General features: G+C 42.8%; 1 protein-coding gene and 2 long non-coding RNA genes across 3 annotated transcripts; 2 read left to right on the top strand and 1 right to left on the bottom strand.

The window, feature by feature from the left end:
* Positions 1–712: 712 nt before the first annotated feature.
* LOC103697364 (L-type lectin-domain containing receptor kinase IV.2-like) lies at positions 713–21,356 on the bottom strand. Its single transcript, XM_039123885.1, has 2 exons — positions 21,301–21,356; positions 713–4,226 (listed from the first exon to the last, which is right to left on the bottom strand). The coding sequence occupies exon 2, from the start codon at positions 2,838–2,840 to the stop codon at positions 912–914; it is 1,929 nt and encodes a 642-aa protein (XP_038979813.1). The 5' UTR covers positions 2,841–4,226; positions 21,301–21,356; the 3' UTR covers positions 713–911.
* LOC120109965 lies at positions 6,256–15,839 on the top strand. Its single transcript, XR_005510783.1, has 3 exons — positions 6,256–6,336; positions 6,911–7,013; positions 15,800–15,839. It is a non-coding gene; the product is annotated as an uncharacterized LOC120109965 (long non-coding RNA).
* LOC120109966 lies at positions 21,043–23,074 on the top strand. Its single transcript, XR_005510784.1, has 3 exons — positions 21,043–21,365; positions 21,933–22,035; positions 23,016–23,074. It is a non-coding gene; the product is annotated as an uncharacterized LOC120109966 (long non-coding RNA).
* Positions 23,075–23,084: the final 10 nt, after the last annotated feature.

Below are 23,084 nucleotides of genomic sequence, written 5' to 3'. Positions count from 1 at the left end.
GGAAATTCTTGGAGGGGCAAAAGCATTTGCTTGGTAGCTCATGCCAGAAAGTCAGCATAAGTGCAAAGACATAAGTAGTTGATGAGGTGGATCTACCATTTGAAGAGTTTTCGAAGTGGAATGGAGTAGAAGGTGAAGCCCTAAGCTTCCTTGCTGTTCATTACATAGGTGCAGTCCTCTACGTACTTCCCTGGTGTCATTGGTGGCACTAATATTGCCACTGGAGGTGACCTCCATTTGGAGCCGTGTTTGCCCCACTGAATCCACTGAGAATGAAAATATTATCAGAGAAGCTGACTAGCTAAATGAGAAGACCCAAAACCAGATTCTTGCGCAGCAGGATGAAACGTGGAAGAATTCTTGTTTCCAAATAATAGCATCCACATTAGCAACGTGCGAATCTTCAATTATTTACAAATAGGTTTGAGTTTAGCAACGAGTATCATGACCTGGAATTATAGCCCTTTATTTGCAGAGAATAATAGATGTTGGTTTAATCTGGAATCTGAGAGCTCATTCTTATATGAAGGACATGGCAACTTTTTTCTTCATTAACATTAACTGTTATTTAATCACGAAATATGGACCGGTGCAAGCATTTTCTTATAAACATAATGTCACAGACAGTGTTTAACCTAAGCTAAAGAAGCTGAATGATTTGCTCAGAATTACTTGGTGCTCATAGCAGTTTGTGTTCATCTTTAAATGAGAATAAAGGATGGATATGACCACTTAATTGGATGTTATTTTTGGTCTCTCAGTGAAGTTGGAAGAGAGGAAATGACGAAATATAGCACTCACATTCAAATTCCACTAGTTACCTGAATTCAAGAAAATCAACAACCTTCAAAGAGGATGGGCTCTTTCTCAGTGGATGGAACAGTTTACAAGTGAAACTTATGAAATTATGCTTATTCTAATTCTTCAGCATGCTCTGGTGATGAAATAGTGATGCCCTTCCCATCCTTGGGTATTTGCGGCAGTGAAAGATCACCATCCAAGAACTGCATCACTTGGCGCATGGTTGGTCTTGCTGCAGGCACAGGATGTGAACAAAGCAATCCCATCTTTAAGATCATTTCCAATTCCCCCAGATGGTAATCACCTCCCAGTCTTGCATCTGGAACCTCTAGAATTACTCCATTCCTCCAACTCCTCCACACCCAGTCCACCAAATGAAGGTCCAGTGATTCTTGTTGCATTATTGGCCTCCTTCCACAGATAACCTCAAGTACGAAAACCCCGAAGGCGAAGACATCAGTGCTTGTAGTTGCCCTGCCTGTTTTAGTGAGCTCTGGAGCTATATAACCGAAAGTTCCTACCACACGAGTGATTTGGGGATCGCTATCATGATCATACAATCTTGATAGTCCAAAGTCTCCCAATTTTCCATTCATTTCACTGTCCAGCAAGACATTGCTTGCTTTTATATCTCTGTGTAGAACAATCTGCTCCCACTCTTCATGCAGGTAGAGCAAACCTGAAGCCACACCTCTGATAATTTTTAGTCTCTGACTCCAGCTAAGGGTCGTTGGCTTGTTTGCGTCATAGAGGAACTTGTCAAGACTTCCATTAGGCATGAACTCGTAGACCAAAAGGACTTCCCCTTTCCTACGGCTATAACCAAGAAGTCGGACCAAATTGCGGTGACGGAGCTGACTGTTACTCGCAATCTCCCCAACAAACTCCCTCATTCCTTGCTTAGAATCATGAGATATCCTCTTCACTGCAATTTCGGTTTTAGAGGTGGGCAGCTTGCCTTTGTAAACTCTTCCAAAACCGCCGACTCCCAGAAGATTTTTCTCAGGAAAGCCTTTGGTAGCCTTGAATAGTTCTTTATATGAGAATCTATGAGTTCTGTTCTCTTGCTCCCACTCTTCAAGAACTTCAGCATATCTTGCCTTTCTTCTTATTATGTAAGCAATACTGCAGGCGGTTATAGTCATGAACACCACTACTCCTAAGGACAGCCAAATTATCAGAGACGTTAGCTTTCTTCTATGCTTTTTCAAAGGAAGTGAAGGAAGGCTGGACAGGTCGAGGGCAGCCGCCTGCCCATTCATCTTAAAGCTCCAACCCAGAACATAAGCGGATGTTAGAATGGAGCCTGTAGAAGAAGAGAAGCCAATATACATGGTATCTAATATTACCGAGGAGAGATTAATGGAAGAAGACAACAACGGACGGCTTGGTTTGGGCACACTGATGGGGGATATTGTGACATTTAGCTTCTTCTCTGGATTGCTATAATCTACCCATACCTGCATTAGTTCCCCGCTTGTAAGGCTGAGGTTGTTAAACTTGTCAATTTTCTCAACAAAATATGATGCCGGCGCGGCGTCTGTCGACCTCAATCCATTGACATCAATTCCGACATGGTTGCTATCAATATCTCCAAACTCCAGATTGGAGATGGTGTCTAGCTCAATAGCAAGGACATGATTTGATGAATTGCCTTCATTGGTAGAGTTGAAAAGACCAAAGTATTGTTTGGGCATAGCCCCAGGGAGCCCCCTGGTTGGAGAGAGCACAAGTGCAAATCCACCACCACCCACATCTGGATATTCGGTGAGTATTGCAAAAACAAAGCAAGTAGAGAAAGAGTAAACATTACCATCTATGGTGTTCTTCAAATGCAGTGGCACTTTGTGGAATGCATGTCCTTGCTGGTTGTTTGTAGTGTTGGTTAATCTCAGAAGGCCTTTGGGTATGATCTCTGCTATGCCATCAAGGTACAACTCACTCCTTTGGAATCCATTGTATGTGAATTCATCATATTTGGTTGCTGCGATTCCTGTAAGCAGACGTATCACCAAAAGTAAGGATAGTTTTCGCTCCATTTGGAGAAGAATTGGGATGAAAATGCTAGAACTATTCCAGTGGAGGATAAAAAGTAGAAACCCTTGGGTAGTTCATCCATCCACATCCAATTTAATGTTGAGATTGCTGCATCAGTGGACAAGACTTGCTTGCTCACGGGCTGCGCAAGTCCTTGTGGATGAAAATGCTAGAATTATTCAAGGGTCTTTCTATGTTGTTGCTTCTGAGAGCTAGGATGCGTTCAAGTGGAGGTTAGTGGTTAGCCAGTAATTTAAAATTTAAGAAATATAAGAGAAGATACTAGAATTAAAAACATGACATGATATTCATTTTCCTCGAAGAAAAGGCCTTTTCTTTTGGGAAAGTCAGGCTCAAGGAGTCTCAAAATAAAACAAAAAAAATCATATAAACTTAGGTTGATTGTAGCTACATAATTTTCTCATATCAAGGAAATAAGGGGGATAAGACCTTTATTCAATCCTTATATTTTTTTTACATGGATGTTGCCATAAGTTATATTTAGCATGCCACTGTTTTTATGGCAATTCAGCTTATTGGAGATCTTGTGCTATGAGTTGGACTATCCAAGACCCTCAACGGTAGAGTCTGTTACCTGTTCTATAGGTAAGTGTGTATAGTTAATAATTAGAAGTAGATGGCCCTTATATTTTCATGAAGAGTGGAAAAGTTTTGTGGAAACTGTAAACCTATTTCAGCTGGGAGATATCCATGACAGGCCAAGTTGGAAGACGGAGAGCTCAACAATTTTCTTCATTAACTCCTGTAAATTTCTAAAGCCAAGGGGACTATATTTGTCCGTTCTACCATGCCTTGTGGAAGTATGCAACTCCACAAAGCATGAGGATCTTTATGTGGCTTCATCTTAGAACAAAATTCAAATGAAAGGGAAATGACGGCATTAGAAGGTTAGGTGGTTTCTAGAGGGTTGTCCCTCTGCATTTACCCCAAGGAAATGGTGATGAATCATCTTTTCCTTAGCCACCCCTTCTTATGATCTATTTGGAGGGCTAATAAATGTAAAATTGGGATCAAAGGGTGAATGTCCTCGATGCTCTCTCTTTGGATGAACCGGAGGCAGAAGAGAATATTCCTAATAAACTTAGCTAGTTTGGAATGAGATATTAATGCAATTTGTAGGTGCACTTGGAAGGAGAGGAACTGGCATATCTTCCTCAAGATTTCATACACGGAGGCGTCTTTCAGGAGATGGCCAGACTGATGGGGAAAAAGATAGAATATAGGAAAAGGAGAGGAATAGAATTGTCACCGGCATTTCGAGACGCTGCAGCAGCTTGGTTAGGGTCCAGTCCACTTGAGTGGCCCGACTTGAATACTAGCCCAACTGTTTGTGTCACGCCCCAAATTCGAAACATAACACAGCCATGCTACCAATGGATACAATTCACGATAACACGAAGCCAAACATTTTATTTAACTTCCAAATTTATCTCAAACAAAATATAAAAATAAAAGTTTAATTATATTATCTATTAAATGAAATCAATACTAGGTCAGAGCATCTAAATTCAAACATAAATACCAAACTCATAATCCTCAATATACTAAGCTACATATTCATAACCACTAAAAAATTAAAGTTCTGCTATACAGATCATCAAGCTTGCTAGTACGAACTCTAAGCCTAAAATATCCTTCATCCCTATTGTCTGCATTCACCTGGAGAGAGAAATATAAAAATAGAAATATACCTTATCAGATCAAACATAAGTTTTTTTATGTCAATGCATCATTTAAAAAAATAATAGATATTGCAAAATAAAACATTTCATAGCATAATATATTAAAACAAGTCATAAAGTCAATCATACATACAAAAATCATCCATATTTCATAAACATGGTTATAAGATCAAACACATTCTTAAAGCATTCTTTTGTCATATAGTCTTATCATAGTTCAAAATATTGCTTACATATATTCGTACTACGGTTACTTTATACCCATGACAAAGCTTGTATTCGTAATCGACATAAATTCATGTTTCGTATGTCAACTTTATACATGCTAGCTGGACTTATGTTCGTATGGATGCTAGCTTTGGGTGCCAATCTTTTCAATTTTACAGATCATACATAGCTATTTGAGAGCCTTTAAAAAAATTATATCTTTTTCTTACAACATACACATAAATAGATGAAAAAAATACTACATAGCATGATTAGAATCATATTTAATAATAAAGCTATTTTCATCAAAATATGTATAAAATTATTTTTCATAATAAAGCATGATTTTATAATATATATGTTGATCCATAATTTTAAGAAAATATGACATTTTTATTGGCAATATCATATGTATAGAATATATGATAATTTGAAAAATAATAAGGAGTGCGAGATTTACTTACAAGTTCGAAAACTAGCAAGGAGTATAAAGTTTACTTACCTCTTTTGTCTTAGACTGTCAGACTTCATTAATAAGCGACTCTGTTAGACTTATTTGAAATATTAATAGAGAAATAAATTAGGTGGACTTCTAGACCTCCTCTTCCCTCAACAATACCAGAAACAAAAAGAAGCAAAAGAAAAAAAAAAGGAGAAGCTCATATCTTTCTGTAAAGGCTGCATGTGATTGGGCCGGCCTCCAAACAAGGCGGCCCAACACATGAGAAAAAGGGGGTCAATTGGGCCGGCCTCCAAACAAGGCGGCCCAACACATGAGAAAAAGGGGGAGGGAGACCCCGATTGGCTCCCTCCCCTGTTTCCAAAACCCCTCTCCCCTCCTTCCGAATCTGTGAGGCCCAATAGTCCCACATCGGAAAGACTCGTTCCAGAGCCTGGGCATATGAGGCGGGTGTCTCCAAATCCTGCAGACGCGTTTTGGATGGAAAACAAAACCGGGGAGGGGTGAAGGACGCTTGCGTGAAGCCCCAGAACCGGACAATATCTGGCAGGGGAGCCCCGTGTTTCCCCCTCATGTGGCCCCCACGTGGGCAGTAAGTGCCTCACGTGCCTCGCAGAGGCGGGGGCGTGACATTTGGTATCAGAGCCGAGGACGGCTCTTGTCCGATGGTGGGAAGGGTGTGAGGCCCAATAGTCCCACATCGGAAAGACTCGTTCCAGAGCCTGGGCATATGAGGCGGGTGTCTCCAAATCCTGCAGACGCGTTTTGGATGGAAAACAAAACCGGGGAGGGGTGAAGGACGCTTGCGTGAAGCCCCAGAACCGGACAATATCTGGCAGGGGAGCCCCGTGTTCCCCCCTCATGTGGCCCCCACGTGGGCAGTAAGTGCCTCACGTGCCTCGCAGAGGCGGGGGCGTGACAGAATCCATCAGAGGGGAGGTTAGAGGGCGATTTAAACCTCCCATATCGGGCGAGGAACGTCCCTCTTTCTCTCCCTAGGGCATCAACCGAGAGCCCTCTCACACACACACACACAAAAAAAAAAAAAGGGTTTGGGTTTTACCTTGCCTTGGAAGGAATCGGAGTGTTCGCCATCGATCCGGTCGGGAGGACCTCGCCGGAGGCAAGGTGAGCATCTTCTCCTCCTCTTCCATCATCTTTGGCCGTTATTTCCTTGGGGATGTGGTCGGGAAGCCGCCGGACTGATGGGGAAAGCCGAGCCTCTGTCGGCCTTCTTCCCTTCCGTTCCGGCCGGCTGTCGCCGGGCGTGTTCTTCCCTTCTGTCCCGGCCGGCCGTCGCCGGGCATGGCACCACCATGGGGCGTCACCGGCCATAGGCCACCGGCTGCCAAGCATTCTCCTCCTTTCCGTCGGGAAGGAGGAAGGAAGAGGGAGAGAGGGAGAGAACCAACTCTCTCTCTCTCTTCTTTGTTGTTTTATTTACGGGAAGAAGAAGGAAGAGAGGGAGAGAGAGAGAGAGAGAGAGAGAGAGCCGACTCTCTCTCTTCTTTGTTATTTTATCTTCTCCCCTCTAGATGCTGTCTCTTATTAGTCTGTTTTCTCTCTAGTTTAATTCAGGGAGATCATGGATTGTTGGATAGTCTTGGAATACTAGATTTTAGAGGACCCTTTAGAGGATTAAACAGGAGTCCTGGATTATCATATATCTTGAGTAAATTTTAATGATGATTTGGTTCTGTAGGGGAACAATCTGTTGGACGAGAGGACGTTGAGCGGGATTCTGTGCATTCCGGTTCTTTATCGCCGTGAGGGCGGGTGATTGGTTGTCTAAATTTTCAACAAAGGTAAGGATCCTTGTACGCCAATCCTGCATGATATAATATTTTTATACTTAGATATGTATGATATGCTATAATCTAGATAAATCAAAATTAGTTTTATATTAAATTATATTTTGATCGTGTCGGCTTGTGGTTGATATTATGATCGTATTCGCTTGTGGTTGGTATTATGATGGATGCATGCATGCGCATAACTTACACCTACATAATTGGACTGATGGATGTGGTGCTCTAAACTAACCATGTGATATTGGTTGCCCCGTCACGGGCTGGAAACGTGACCGTGGTTAGTTTAAAGCCGGAAATAAATATAAAGAAATTGATGTGTGGATGTAAACTGGATTGTATGTAAAGGGACTTTGGGTTTATCTTGTTATTATGGCAGGCCCCGTCACAGGCTGAAAAATGTGGTACTTTGGTAGGCCCCCTCACAGGCTAGAAATGTGGAACTATAATATGCAGGCCCCGCCATAGGCTGAAAATGTGATACTTTGGCAGGCCCCCTCACAGGCTAGAAATGTGGAACTATAATGTGCAGGCCCCGCCACAGGCTCAAAATGTGATACTTTGGTAGGCCCCATCACAGGCTAGAAATGTGGAACTATATTGTGCAGGCCCTGCCACAGGCTGAAAATGTGATAATTTGGTTGCCCCACCACAGGCTGAGAAATGTAACCGAGATTTGACCCAAGGTCGGAAATGTGAGACACGGGCTGAAGTCGGCAGCCCCTGCCGACTTCAGTCCCGTTCTCTTTTTGGAAGGCCGGAACAGAGGATCGGGATTTGCGATCCTCTCCGGCTCTTCCGGGGATGATCGGGGCGGGGATGTCGCTTGTCCCGCGGCACCCCCCCTCCAGCTCATCCGCGGCCGAACCGCGGCCGCGGATCTCGCTCGGCCGCCGCGATCTTCGCGGCGAAGAGCCATCACGAGGGGGGTGATAAAAACCCCCCAAATCCTCCTCCCTAGGGCAAACCGAGCCCTCTTCCTCCTTCTCTTTCCTCCTTCCCTCCTCCTCCTCTCCGATCGGTGTGTCTTTCCGACCGAGCGCCGCCCGGATCCCCTCCGCGAGCTTCCCGTGCTCCGAGATCCAACCCCTCGGCTTCAAACATCGCCGCCGTCGCTTGACGCCGGACCGAGCCTCCCTCGGCCGGGATTTGCCACCTCCGTCGACCGCCGGTAAGCCCTCCTCCGTCGAGATTCTCCTCTCCTCTGTTTCAGCCCAAGCAGCCGAGATCATCATCTCGGTTGCTTCTCCTCCCCGTCGGTCCCTGCAACGCTGCCGGCCGCCATGGCGGCTGGCTGGCAGTCGATCGAGGGGTGGCCCCCGGCCACCCAAGCCGGCCACCCCCGCCGGCCACCTCCCTCTCTCCTCCGTCTCTTCTTCTCCCCCTGTTCGTGGGGGGGAGTTTGGGGAAGGAGGAGGCCCATCACGGGCCAAATTGGGCCGTTGGGCCCAGTCCATTGCAGGCCCAACTTGGGCCCAGTCCAGTCCGGTTGGGCCCAGTTGGGCAATACCCCCATGGGCCCAACTTGGATCCAGATCAAACCCGAGAATCCGAACCCGAACCCGAATCCGAACCCAAACCTGAACCTGAACCTGAACTGGAACCCGAACCCGAAATCCGGGATCCGAAACCCAAACCCATTTGACCAATAAACAGATTTTTTTGCAGTTAAGCCCTTGGCAGTATGCTATTTCAGAAATAGGGACTCCTGTAATTTGTATTTGATCCCTATAGGAAAGATTTATTACATAAAGGCCCCCAACTATATTTATTTAGTCCCCTCACTCAAGTTTTATTATAGAACAGTACCCTGTAATTAAGTATTAGTCCCTGCAATAAATTTTATTGCATAAATAAACCAGTTAGAAGCCAACCTTGGGGGCCCTATTTAGCTGGGTCTATGTGGGCCCATTGGACCGTGCCCAATATGGGCCCTATCTGGCCATGCCCATTATGGGCCAACTCTGGACCCTGTTGGGCCGTGACCAATAGTATTATTTTTGGATTTTGCTTAGCTCTGAAATTAATAAGGAATTAATTAAATTTAAACAGGTGAACCTGATCCGTCTATCTGAAGTAGGAATCAAGCGAGAAGAAGTAAGTAACTTAATACTTCTGAAATAGATTATTTGATAAATAGATTAAATTCTGAAATATGTTTTGTATTTAGTAAAATGGGTCTGGCATGTTAAATTTCTGAAAATTATGCTTTGAAATCCGTAAACTATGATTGGAAAATTTATGAAATCTGTTTTTATATATATGTATTCTCAGCATGGCTATGATCTGTTCTGTTCTGTTCTGGCCCCGCCAATGGGGATTATACGTTGGCCCTGTCGACTTGTAATCTGTGAGGAACCGGTTTCGACACCGTACCACCGGTGATTAGAATAGTGGTATTTGGACACCGTACCACCGGTGATTAGAATAGTGGTATTTGGACACCGTACCACCGGTGCATAATAATAGTGGTGTTTGGCACCTTGTGCAACCCATGCCACTGGGTTACGTGGCCGTAGCCTATTATGTTGAGATTCTGGTATAAGAGTTTTTGGAAAAATGATAATAAGTTTTGAAAACAACAAATGATGTTATTTATGATTTATTCCAGACATTATCCTGTATTTTGATCTGATATGCTCTGACCCCACTCTGGGGTATTTTGTTGCTTACTGGGCTAGTGTAGCTCATTATTCTGTTTTCTTCATTTTTCAGATCCAGAGGCTTGATCACACGGGATTGGGGAGTGCATTAGATTTTCCGACGATTCCTTCAGTTATTGACATTTTAGTTAGTTTAGTTTGGACATTTGAATTATGTTGGCATATGCTATTTTGAAATTTTGTAAGTCTGCTTTTGAACAATTTAAATAATTATGTCATCTTTGAATAGCTGTATCTGCTTTGATATGATCTGCTGCCTTGCACGCCTGTGCGGTCCGCCGTGTGGGCGTGCGGCGTCTGCCGCGCCTTGGGCTCGGGGCGTGACAGATTTGGTGGTATCAGAGCTTAGGTTTCAGATTCCTAGGGATTGTATTTGAAATAGTCAGATTGAGCTTAAGTTTTAGGATCTTTAGGATTCGTCAGAAAGTTTGAGAGATGGGTAGACATTAGGCCATTAGATGAAGGCATTTATTTGCTTTTGTTATTGATAAATTTGAGTTATTTTATCATAATTTTGAAATGCTAAAATTAGACTGCAACCTAATTATGGTCGTAACCAAAGTGTGAATGAGCTACTCTAAGAGTTTTCTTGGTAGAGCAACTTGTATTTCAAGTTATGATTAATTAGATTTTGACTAAATTAAGTGAAGGAATATTAATCATGAGTTATTATCGTGCAATGTAATTATTTGGGAAGTTTAACTTGATATCAGGCACTGTGAATATTGCTTCTAGTTGAAGTTAATTATTTTGGTAGCAATTTAAGATTCATCTATAAAAAGATGTTTAAAGCTTGGACTAGAAAATATTCATTGAAATCTGTATGTGGATCATGCATGGAGCTCGTATATAGAAGGAAAATATACTTTGGGATGAGACTTAATAATTCTTATTTGGCTCTACTTGAGACTTAAAACAATTAAGATTGATATTTTGATGGAAAGTCAATTAGTAATCTTGAGAATATTGGTGGATTTAAATATTTTTTTTTGGGTTGGTCGAAAATAGGACTTGCTTGATTTAGAAAAGTTCTTGATGCTTGAAAGAAAATAAAAAAATAAAAATAAAAATAAAAATCATTGCAAAGTATAGTATTTTTGATTTTGATCGATATGGATATCATTGTGTTATTAGTAAATTCTCTAAAGTCCAGTAGATTTACAAGATCCTGAAATGTTTGCAGTATTACAAATAAAAATATTTTACTTATTTGAGGAGTTGATCTCAATGTAAAATCATAGAGTTTATATCTTTGTGGAATTTCTTGTAAATCTTTGAACCAGATTATTAGATTCTTGTTAGTTAAATATTTATAAATCAAGGCTATGAGTTGATTATGGATTTTGTATCACCGTATGAGAAATGCAAGGGGGATTTCATGAGAGGCAAAAATAAGTTTAGCCTAAAAGAAAAGATTCGGGATGATTAAATAAGCTCCTGAGTAAGTTAATCGATCGAGAATCTTTTAATTATCGAAGCTTCGAATAAATATCAACTTGTATAATAGAATTGTTAAGGAAAACTAGAATTGGCTTAGTTCAAATTTGGATCTAGAATATGATTGCTTGATTATATGATGGTACAAATACGATAACTATCTCAAGGGTTAATCATGATCTAGTGTACTTGGGAAGCAAGGATAAAATTTTGTTTGGATATTAAAAAAAAAAAAAATTTGCTGATGATGTGGGATCAATAAGAAAGTTTGGAAAATATTGATCTGAGTTGTGCAGCAGAAATTTGATTAACTGAGTAAATTTAAACTGGTCAAAAATATTGACTGTGTTTTGGTAACATGTTATGATGAAAGACTATGTTATTCAATAATGAAAGATTTTGTTAATAAGGGAAGGTGAACACTATTGATTCTCAGGTCAATCCTGATATGATTATGTTATTTCTTGGATAGACTTTGCTATTTTTGGGTATGCTAAGAAAATAATAATAATAATGATAATTTGAACGTATCATGACTCGGGTTAGTTGATTGATGACCAAATATGGTCTAATTTGTTAAATATCTGAATAAACCATGCATTATTTGCTCTCATCTTATGATTTATAAGTTTAAGTTAAAGGCTTTGTGGCATATTGAATCATGGTATCAATACTTTGCCTTCTTAGACCTACTTTTGCGATTTGATACAAATCATTTTTGAGATAAATCGTTGCTATCTAATGATTATCAGTACATGTTCATTTTGTGAATCATATTCTTAGCAACATAATAATTTGACTCTAAGGTTAGTTATTATCCTTTGAGGGATCAGCACACTACCGGTTGCTTCTGTTTATGCTTATATACTATTTGATACTGGTGCTGCACATTCATTATGTCATCGATATTTGTGCGAAAACATGATCTACCTTGCATGCTGTTAGAGTATGATTTGCATGTTAACACCCCTGCTGGAAGTGGGATGATGGGTAATCAGGTCTGCAAGACTTGTCCGGTTCAGATAGTAGGTAAAGACTTGCCTGCTGATTTGATAGTTATAGATACGCATGACTTTGGCATAATTCTCGGTATGGGCTACTTAGCATCACACTTTGCTACCATTAACTGTCATGAAAAGCGGATAAAATTTTAGATCCCTCGAGATACTGAATTCAGCTTCATCGGCAGTGGTGCATATACCTCCCCTCGAATTATTTCTGCTATGCAAATTAAGCGACTACTTAGAAAGGGGAGTATGGCATATATTGCCACAGTGGTTGACACTAGACAGTCAGATCAAAGATTTGAAGATATCCCAGTAGTAAATGAATACCTCGATGTCTTTCCGGAAGACCTCCCTAGCTTGCCACCAGATAGAGAAATTGATTTTGCAATTGATTTGATTCCTGGTACCACACCAATCTCTAAGACCCCCTATAGAATGGCTCCAGTTGAAATGAAAGAATTAAAGGAGCAGTTGCAGGATCTTCTTGATAAGGGTTTCATCAGACCTAGTGTTTCACCTTGGGGAGCCCCAGTCTTATTTGTAAAGAAGAAGGATGGTAGTATGAGATTATGTATTGATTATCGAGAGATAAATAAAGTAACAATAAAGAACAAGTATCCTCTACCAAGAATTGATGACTTATTTGATCAGTTAAAGGGGTGATGCGATTTGGAATACGTGGAAAACTCAGTCCACGCTATGTGGGCCCCTTTTGAGATTCTGGAAAGAGTAGGAGCTGTGGCATACAAATTGACACTCCCACCTTCACTGTCTGGAGTCCACAACGTTTTTCATGTTTCTATGTTAAGAAAGTATATTCCAGATATGAGCCATGTGGTAGAAGTGGCTCCTTTGCAGCTTAGAGAAGATTTGACATATCCTGAGCAGCCTGTACGTGTGGTTGATAGAAAAGAGCAAGTATTGAGGAGGCACACGATTCCTTATGTTAAGATCCAGTGGAGCAATCACTCAGAACGTGAAGCCACGTGGGAGCTGGAGGACAAGATGAAGGAAAAATATCTGGACCTTTTTGCAAGCTAAGGTATGTTAAATTTCGAGGACGAAATTTTTCTAAGGGGGAGAGAATGTGAGACACGGGCTGAAGTCGGTAGCCCCTGCCGACTTCAGTCCCGTTCTCTTTTTGGAAGGCCGGAACAGAGGATCGCGATTTGCGATCCTCTCCGGCTCTTCCGGGGATGATCGGGGCGGGGATGTCGCTAGTCCCGCGGCACCCCCCCTCCAGCTCATCCGCGGCCGAACCGCGGCCGCGGATCTCGCTCGGCCGCCGCGATCTTCGCGGCGGAGAGCCATCACGAGGGGGGTGATAAAAACCCCCCAAATCCTCCTCCCTAGGGCAAACCGAGCCCTCTTCCTCCTTCTCTTTCCTCCTTCCCTCCTCCTCCTCTCCGATCGGTGTGTCTTCCCGACCGAGCGCCGCCCGGATCCCCTCCGCGAGCTTCCCCTGCTCCGAGATCCAACCCCTCGGCTTCAAACATCGCCGCCGTCGCTTGACGCCGGACCGAGCCTCCCTCGGCCGGGATTTGCCACCTCCGTCGACCGCCGGTAAGCCCTCCTCCGTCGAGATCCTCCTCTCCTCTGTTTCAGCCCAAGCAGCCGAGATCATCATCTCGGTTGCTTCTCCTCCCCGTCGGTCCCTGCAACGCCGCCGGCCGCCATGGCGGCTGGCTGGCAGTCGATCGAGGGGTGGCCCCCGGCCACCCAAGCCGGCCACCCCCGCCGGCCACCTCCCTCTCTCCTCCGTCTCTTCTTCTCCCCCTGTTCGTGGGGGGGAGTTTGGGGAAGGAGGAGGCCCATCACGGGCCAAATTGGGCCGTTGGGCCCAGTCCATTGCAGGCCCAACTTGGGCCCAGTCCAGTCCGGTTGGGCCCAGTTGGGCAATACCCCCATGGGCCCAACTTGGATCCAGATCAAACCCGAGAATCCGAACCCGAACCCGAACCCGAACCCAAACCTTAACCTGAACCTGAACTGAAACCCGAACCCGAAACCCGGGATCCGAAACCCAAACCCATTTGACCAATAAACAGATTTTTTTGCAGTTAAGCCCTTGGCAGTATGCTATTTCAGAAATAGGGACTCCTGTAATTTGTATTTGATCCCTATAGGAAAGATTTATTACATAAAGGCCCCCAACTATATTTATTTAGTCCCCTCACTCAAGTTTTATTATAGAACAGTACCCTATAATTAAGTATTAGTCCCTGCAATAAATTTTATTGCATAAATAAACCAGTTAGAAGCCAACCTTGGGGGTCCTATTTAGCTGGGTCTTTGTGGGCCCATTGGACCGTGCCCAATATGGGCCCTATCTGGCCATGCCCATTATGGGCCAACTCTGGACCCTGTTGGGCCGTGACCAATAGTATTATTTTTGGATTTTGCTTAGCTCTAAAATTAATAAGGAATTAATTAAATTTAAACAGGTGAACCTGATCCGTCTATCTGAAGTAGGAATCAAGCGAGAAGAAGTAAGTAACTTAATACTTCGAGTGTGATTTTTAAATTATTTGATAAATAGATTAAATTCTGAAATATGTTTTGTATTTAGTAAAATGGGTCTGGCATGTTAAATTTCTGAAAATTATGCTTTGAAATCCGTAAACTATGATTGGAAAATTTATGAAATCTGTTTTTATATATATGTATTCTCAGCATGGCTATGATCTGTTCTGTTCTGTTCTGGCCCCGCCAATGGGGATTATACGTTGGCCCTGTCGACTTGTAATCTGTGAGGAACCGGTTTCGACACCGTACCACCGGTGATTAGAATAGTGGTATTTGGACACCGTCCCACCGGTGATTAGAATAGTGGTATTTGGACACCGTACCACCGGTGCATAATAATAGTGGTGTTTGGCACCTTGTGCAACCCATGCCACTGGGTTACGTGGCCGTAGCCTATTATGTTGAGATTCTGGTATAAGAGTTTTTGGAAAAATGATAATAAGTTTTGAAAACAACAAATGATGTTATTTATGATTTATTCCAGACATTATCCTGTATTTTGATCTGATATGCTCTGACCCCACTCTGGGGTATTTTGTTGCTTACTGGGCTAGTGTAGCTCATTATTCTGTTTTCTTCATTTTTCAGATCCAGAGGCTTGATCACACGGGATTGGGGAGTGCGTTAGATTTTCCGACGATTCCTTCAGTTATTGACATTTTAGTTAGTTTAGTTTGGACATTTGAATTATGTTGGCATATGCTATTTTGAAATTTTATAAGTCTGCTTTTGAACAATTTAAATAATTATGTCATCTTTGAATAGCTGTATCTGCTTTGATATGATCTGCTGCCTTGCACGCCTGTGCGGTCCGCCGTGTGGGCGTGCGGCGTCTGCCGCGCCTCGGGCTCGGGGCGTGACAGGAAAGATAATTAATCCGGATCAAGTTGAAGAAAAGGCATTGAAACTATAATACAGGTTTATAAGCTATCCTATGCTATATCATTATTGTGTGGCTGGACTTTTATTGATGTTTTATGTACATATTTATATTGATTATTTGAGGTTTGATAGCCAGTTTATGACTTCATGATATGTGCATCGACTTGTCGTGATTTTCAGATTTATATTATTATTGTGTTGGTGTGGATGTATAGAGATTCTTACTGGGCTGTAAAGCTCATCCCTTTTTCTTCTTTCTTTTTATCAGAGTTGCAGGATGCTTAGATTTGGATGGGATGGGCGCAGAGTGCAAGTATCAGAGTCATTAGCTAGTTAGTTTGTTTGTACTTCTTTGATGTCGATGAACATTTGAAGATCTTGTAATTGAACTAATTTGTTTATTTGGACATGTTGGACTGCTCTATTTGAATTACTAGATTAATTGTGGATTTATTGGAATTTTGTTAATCATAGGCCTTGCATGATCTTTAGGGCACTGCTCTAGGGCTCATGCGGCCGGTCGCGTACCGAACCCGGGTGCTGGGTCCGGGGCGTGACAGAGTGGTATCAGAGCTTAAGGTTTAGGTATCCTAAGGTTTAGGTTCAGACGAGTGTGAGTGGGGGAAAAATATCTAATGACTTATTAAAGTACCCTCTAGATACATTTTCTTTGCAATCTTGAAATGTTAAAAGTAACTTGTGTAGGTTGATATGGCACGAGGGAGTGGACGTGGGCGTAATAGGAGGCCGACTCACTTTGTCGTTGGCTCCGCTGCTTGGACGCCCTCCGAACAACAAGAAGGTGCTCCACCCTCGCCGGCCAGGAGTATGCACCCGCAGGAACAGCACGTCAACCCTATTGGTAGTGCTTTGGAGATGGGAACCCCGGAAACTCCAAGGACAGGAACCTCGGGTGAGCCTGGAATTCAGCTTAATGAACCACTGAGTGCTTTTCAGATGATGCAAACAATGATGCAACAACAAGCTACTTCCCGTTCAGACATGATGAGAATGATGGAGATGCAACAACGCTTCATGGAACAGCAGCAACAGTTTATGCAGCAACAGTTACAACATCAGCAGCAGCAGATGACTCCCCAGTATTTACAGGGGGCTACAAGTCGGCAGGAGCATCATGTCAGTTTGGCAGAATTCAAAAAGTTTGCACCATCAGCTTTTAAAGGCACTTCTGACCCTTTAGAGGCCGAGACTTGGCTAAATGAAATGGAATAAGTTTTCAATGCTCTGAGATGCCCTGATGAGGATAGGGTCACTTTTGCTACATTTATGCTGCTGGGAGTAGCGGATATTTGGTGGAATGTGGAAAGAGGAAAGATGGGACAGAATGCTACATCTTTGACTTGGGAAGGATTTAAGGAGCTTTTCCGTGATAAGTATATTCCCCAAAGTGTGAGACGACAGAAATTTCGAGAGTTTACCCGGTTAGAGCAGGAGAATTGACGGTCGCAGAGTATGCTGCAAAGTTTGAGGAACTGGCCAGGTATGCCCCAGGACAGGTGGAGAATGAGAGAGAACGAGCTGAAAAGTTTGAAAGTGGACTTAGAGCCCGAATCAGACAACAGGTGTCTACCTTCGAGCTTTCTTCTTACAAGGATGTGGTTAACAAGGCTTTAGTAGTTGAAAGGGGCTTGAATGACACTCAAGAAGAGAGGGAAAGAATTTTGAAAAAGAGAAACAGACAAGCTGAGTTACAAAATAAGGATGGCAAAAATACTGAATTCAGGCCCAAGAAACAAACTGCTGTGAATAATAAGGCTCAGCGCAAGGATACTGTGAAATGCTATAGATGTGGCGGACCCCACTATCAGAGCGAGTGCAACTGGTTCAATGGGAATTGCTTTTCGTGTGGCCAGCAGGGCCACAAGGCAAATACCTGTCCTAATCGCAGTGAGCAACAGGCTCGACAAACGTCTCAGCCTATTTCGGGAGCTCCAGCAAATCAAGTATCTCAGAATGAACAACAACGAGGAGGACAGCAGAGGCCTAGAACTCTGGGGCGAGTCTATGCTCTTACACAACACGATGCCGACGCCTCTAACACCGTGGTGACAGGTACAATTGAAATCTCATCCATGAATGCCTATATTTTGATTGATCCTGGAGCTACTCATTCTTTTGTATCTGCTAATTTTGTTGGAAGAAATAGTACATTGATTTCTTTGCCACTAGAGACTGAACTGTGTGTCTCCATCCCTAATGGAGATGTAATCTTAGTTAACTTTGTCTGCAAAGATTGTTTCTTGAATATTGAAGGCAGGGAAATGAAAGTAGATTTACTAGTCCTAGGGATGAAGGATTTCGACATGATCCTTGGGATGGACTGGTTGGCAGCATATCATGCCACTGTTGACTGCTTCGAGAAAACAGTAAAATTTCAAATTTCTGGTCAGCCAGAGTTTACTTTTAATGGCAACAGAATGTTACCTCCGCCAAAAGCAATTTCAGCCATACAGGCCAAGGGACTCCTTCGAAAAGGTGATGAAGGATTCTTAGCCATGGTAATGGGCACCCAGCTGGAAGAACTCAAACTAGAGGACATTCCTATTGTGAGAGAATTTTCTGATGTCTTTCCAGAGGATTTGCCAGGATTACCCCCTGATAGAGAGGTTGAATTCTCCATTGATTTGATTCCTGGCACTGGACTGATTTCTAAGGTCCCATACCGGATGGCTCCAGCTGAATTAAAAGTGCTAAAGGAAGAACTACAGGAGCTGTTGGATCAGGGTTTCATCAGGCCTAGTATTTCTCCTTGGGGTGCCCCTGTATTATTCGTGAAAAAGAAAGATGGCGGTTTTCGGCTTTGCATTGATTATCGAGAAATAAATAGAGTAACAGTGCGGAACAAATACCCTTTACCGAGAATTGATGATTTGTTCGATCAGCTGCAAGGGGCACAAATCTTCTCAAAACTTGATCTACGCTCCGGATATCACCAGTTGAGAATAAAAGCTGAAGACATACCAAAGACAGCATTCAGAACTAGATATGGACACTATGAGTTTTTGGTTATGCCCTTCGGGTTAACAAATGCACCAGCAGCCTTTATGGATCTTATGAATCGGGTGTTCAAACCCTACCTGGATCAATTTGTGGTAGTATTTATTGATGACATTCTAGTCTATTCAAAAAGTCCACAAGAGCATGAGGAGCATTTGAGGATAGTATTACAAACTCTTAGAGAAAACAAGCTTTATGGCAAGTTGCAGAAATGTGAGTTCTGGTTAAACAGTATCACCTTTCTCGGGCACGTGATCTCCAAGGATGGCATCTCTGTCGACCCAAAGAAAGTAGAGGCAGTAGTTGATTGGAGTAGACCTACTAATGTGTCCGAGGTGCGCAGCTTTTTGGGAATGGCGGGATATTATCGGAGATTCGTTGAGGGATTCTCTCGTATTGCCATGCCTCTATCTCGTCTAACCCAAAAGCAAGTAAAATTTGAATGGAAGGAGGATTGTGAGCAGAGTTTTCAGGAGTTGAAAAGACGATTGGTGACAGCTCCGATATTGGCCCTTCCATCTGGAACAGGAGGCTTCAGCATCTATAGTGATGCATCACGCAAGGGCCTCGGTTGTGTTCTTATGCAGAATGAGAAGGTGATAGCCTATGCTTCTAGACAGTTGAAACCATATAAGCTGAATTACCCTACACATGATTTGGAGTTAGCAGCTGTGATCTTTGCTTTAAAAATATGGAGGCACTATTTATATGGTGAACATTGTGAAATTTTTACGGACCATAAAAGTTTGAAGTATATTTATACTCAAAAGGAGCTAAATTTGAGGCAAAGGAGATGGTTAGAGCTATTAAAAGATTATGATCTAACTATCAATTACCATCCGGGAAAAGCAAATGTTGTGGCCGATGCTCTAAGCAGGAAATCTCCAAGTAAATTAGCGGCTCTGATCACTACACAAAGAAACATTTTGTTGGACTTGGAGAGATATGAAATTGAAGTACGACTGCATGATCCTCAAGTACGACTTGCTAATCTTATGGTGCAGCCTACCTTGATTGAAAGGATTAAGTCATCTCAAAAAGAGGATTCAGAATTACAGAGGGTAAGGGGAACAGTAGAGTCTGGTGTTCAAAGCGAATTCCATGTGCATGAGGATGGTTCCTTAAGATTCGGTAGCAGATTGTGCGTCCCTAAAGTTCCAGAATTAAGGAATAAAATTTTAGAGGACGCTCATAGCTCGGCTTATACAATGCATCCAGGAGGCACCAAGATGTATCAGAATTTAAAGAAACATTTTTGGTGGAGTGGTATGAAAAAGGATATTGCTCAATTTGTAGCCCAGTGTCTAGTATGTCAGCTGGTAAAAGCAGAACATCAGAGACCTGCGGAACCATTACAGTCTCTACTTATTCCTCAATGGAAGTGGGAGCATATCACCATGGACTTTGTGACTAGCTTGCCAAAAACCCTACGAGGTAATGATGCTGTATGGGTAATTGTTGACCGGCTAACCAAATCAGCACACTTTTTGCCTTTCAGAGTTGGTTTCTCCTTAGAGAGATTGGCAGGTTTATATATAGAGCATATTGTGAAGTTGCATGGGGTTCCAGTTACCATTGTGTCAGATAGGGACAGTAGATTTGTATCACAGTTTTGGAAGAGTCTTCATAAGGCTCTTGGAACCAAATTGAGCTTTAGCACAGCTTTTCACCCCCAAACCGATGAACAGTCAGAAAGAACCATCCAGATTTTGGAAGACATGTTGAGAGCTTGTGTCATGGATCTAGGAGGAGCATGGGATGGCCACTTATCATTAATAGAGTTTGCTTACAATAATAGCTATCAAGCAAGTATACAAATGGCTCCTTTTGAAGCGTTGTATGGCCGGAAATGCCGATCTCCTATTTGTTGGGATGACGTGGGCGAGAGAAAATTGTTAGGCCCAGAGTTAGTACAACAGACTGTTGATAAGGTGCAAGTGATCAGAGAACGACTTCGTACAGCTCAGAGTCGCCAGAAGAGTTATGCTGATAATAGAAGGAGAGAACTTGAATTTCAAATTGGAGATCATGTTTTCTTGAGAGTGTCACCTACAAAAAGTGTGATGAGATTTGGGGTTCGTGGCAAATTAAGCCCTAGGTATGTTGGTCCGTTTGAGATTTTGGACAAAGTTGGGGAGGTGGCGTATCGATTGGCTTTACCACCGGCTTTGTCTAGTGTGCACAATGTTTTTCATGTGTCAATGTTGAAGAAATATGTCCCAGATCCGAGTCATGTGGTAGCATATGAACCATTACATCTTCAGGAGGATTTAACCTATGAGGAGTTTCCGGTACAAATTATGGACAGGAAGGATCAAGTACTACGACATCGAACCATTCCTTTTGTAAAGGTACAATGAAATAATCATACAGAAAGAGAGGCTACTTGGGAGCTCGAAGAAGAGATGAAAGTCAAATATCCGCAGCTTTTTGAAACTTCAGGTATGTCAATTTTGAGGGCGAAATTTTTTTTTTAGTGGGGGAGAATGTAAAGGCTGCATGTGATTGGGCCGGCCTCCAAACAAGGCGGCCCAACACATGAGAAAAAGGGGGAGGGAGACCCCGATTGGCTCCCTCCCCTGTTTCCAAAACCCCTCTCCCCTCCTTCCGAATCCATCGGAGGGGAGGTTAGAGGGCGATTTAAACCTCCCATATCGGGCGAGGAACGTCCCTCTTTCTCTCCCTAGGGCATCAACCGAGAGCCCTCTCACACACACACACACAAAAAAAAAAAAAGGGTTTGGGTTTTACCTTGCCTCGGAAGGAATCGGAGTGTTCGCCATCGATCCGGTCGGGAGGACCTCGCCGGAGGCAAGGTGAGCATCTTCTCCTCCTCTTCCATCATCTTTGGCCGTTATTTCCTTAGGGATGTGGTCGGAAAGCCGCCGGACTGATGGGGAAAGCCGAGCCTCTGTCGGCCTTCTTCCCTTCCGTTCCGGCCGGCTGTCGCCGGGCGTGTTCTTCCCTTCCGTCCCGGCCGGCCGTCGCCGGGCATGGCACCACCATGGGGCGTCACCGGCCATAGGCCGCCGGCTGCCAAGCATTCTCCTCCTTTCCATCGGGAAGGAGGAAGGAAGAGGGAGAGAGGGAGAGAACCAACTCTCTCTCTCTCTTCTTTGTTGTTTTATTTACGGGAAGAAGAAGGAAGAGAGGGAGAGAGAGAGAGAGAGAGAGCCGACTCTCTCTCTTCTTTGTTATTTTATCTTCTCCCTCTAGATGCTGTCTCTTATTAGTCTGTTTTCTCTCTAGTTTAATTCAGGGAGATCATGGATTGTTGGATAGTCTTGGAATACTAGATTTTAGAGGACCCTTTAGAGGATTAAACAGGGGTCCTGGATTATCATATATCTTGAGTAAATTTTAATGATGATTTGGTTCTGTAGGGAAACAATCTGTTGGACGAGAGGACGTTGAGCGGGATTCTGTGCATTCCGGTTCTTTATCGCCGTGAGGGCGGGTGATTGGTTGTCTAAATTTTCAACAAAGGTAAGGATCCTTGTACGCCAATCCTGCATGATATAATATTTTTATACTTAGATATGTATGATATGCTATAATCCAGATAAATCAAAATTAGTTTTATATTAAATTATATTTTGATCGTGTCGGCTTGTGGTTGATATTATGATCATATTCGCTTGTGGTTGGTATTATGATGGATGCATGCATGCGCATAACTTACACCTACATAATTAGACTGATGGATGTGGTGCTCTAAACTAACCATGTGATATTGGTTGCCCCGTCACGGGCTGGAAACGTGACCGTGGTTAGTTTAAAGCCGGAAATAAATATAAAGAAATTGATGTGTGGATGTAAACTGGATTGTATGTAAAGGGACTTTGGGTTTATCTTGTTATTATGGCAGGCCCCGTCACAAGCTGAAAAATGTGGTACTTTGGTAGGCCCCCTCACAGGCTAGAAATGTGGAACTATAATATGCAGGCCCCGCCACAGGCTGAAAATGTGATACTTTGGCAGGCCCCCTCACAGGCTAGAAATGTGGAACTATAATGTGCAGGCCCCGCCACAGGCTCAAAATGTGATACTTTGGTAGGCCCCATCACAGGCTAGAAATGTGGAACTATATTGTGCAGGCCCTGCCACAGGCTGAAAATGTGATAATTTGGTTGCCCCACCACAGGCTGAGAAATGTGACCGAGATTTGACCCAAAGTCGGAAAGATAATTAATCCGGATCAAGTTGAAGAAAAGGCATTGAAACTATAATACAGGTTTATAAGCTATCCTATGCTATATCATTATTGTGTGGCTAGACTTTTATTGATGTTTTATGTACATATTTATATTGATTATTTGAGGTTTGATAGCCAGTTTATGACTTCATGATATGTGCATCGACTTGTCGTGATTTTCAGATTTATATTATTATTGTGTTGGTGTGGATGTATAGAGATTCTTACTGGGCTGTAAAGCTCATTCCTTTTTCTTCTTTCTTTTTATCAGAGTTGCAGGATGCTTAGATTTGGATGGGATGGGCGCAGAGTGCAAGTATCAGAGTCATTAGCTAGTTAG

This window comes from Phoenix dactylifera, chromosome 2 (genome assembly GCF_009389715.1).
Source record: "Phoenix dactylifera cultivar Barhee BC4 chromosome 2, palm_55x_up_171113_PBpolish2nd_filt_p, whole genome shotgun sequence".
Classification (NCBI taxonomy): Eukaryota; Viridiplantae; Streptophyta; class Magnoliopsida; order Arecales; family Arecaceae; genus Phoenix; species Phoenix dactylifera.
Note: the sequence above shows the minus strand (reverse complement) of the source record. Positions and strands in the feature narration are given on the sequence as shown.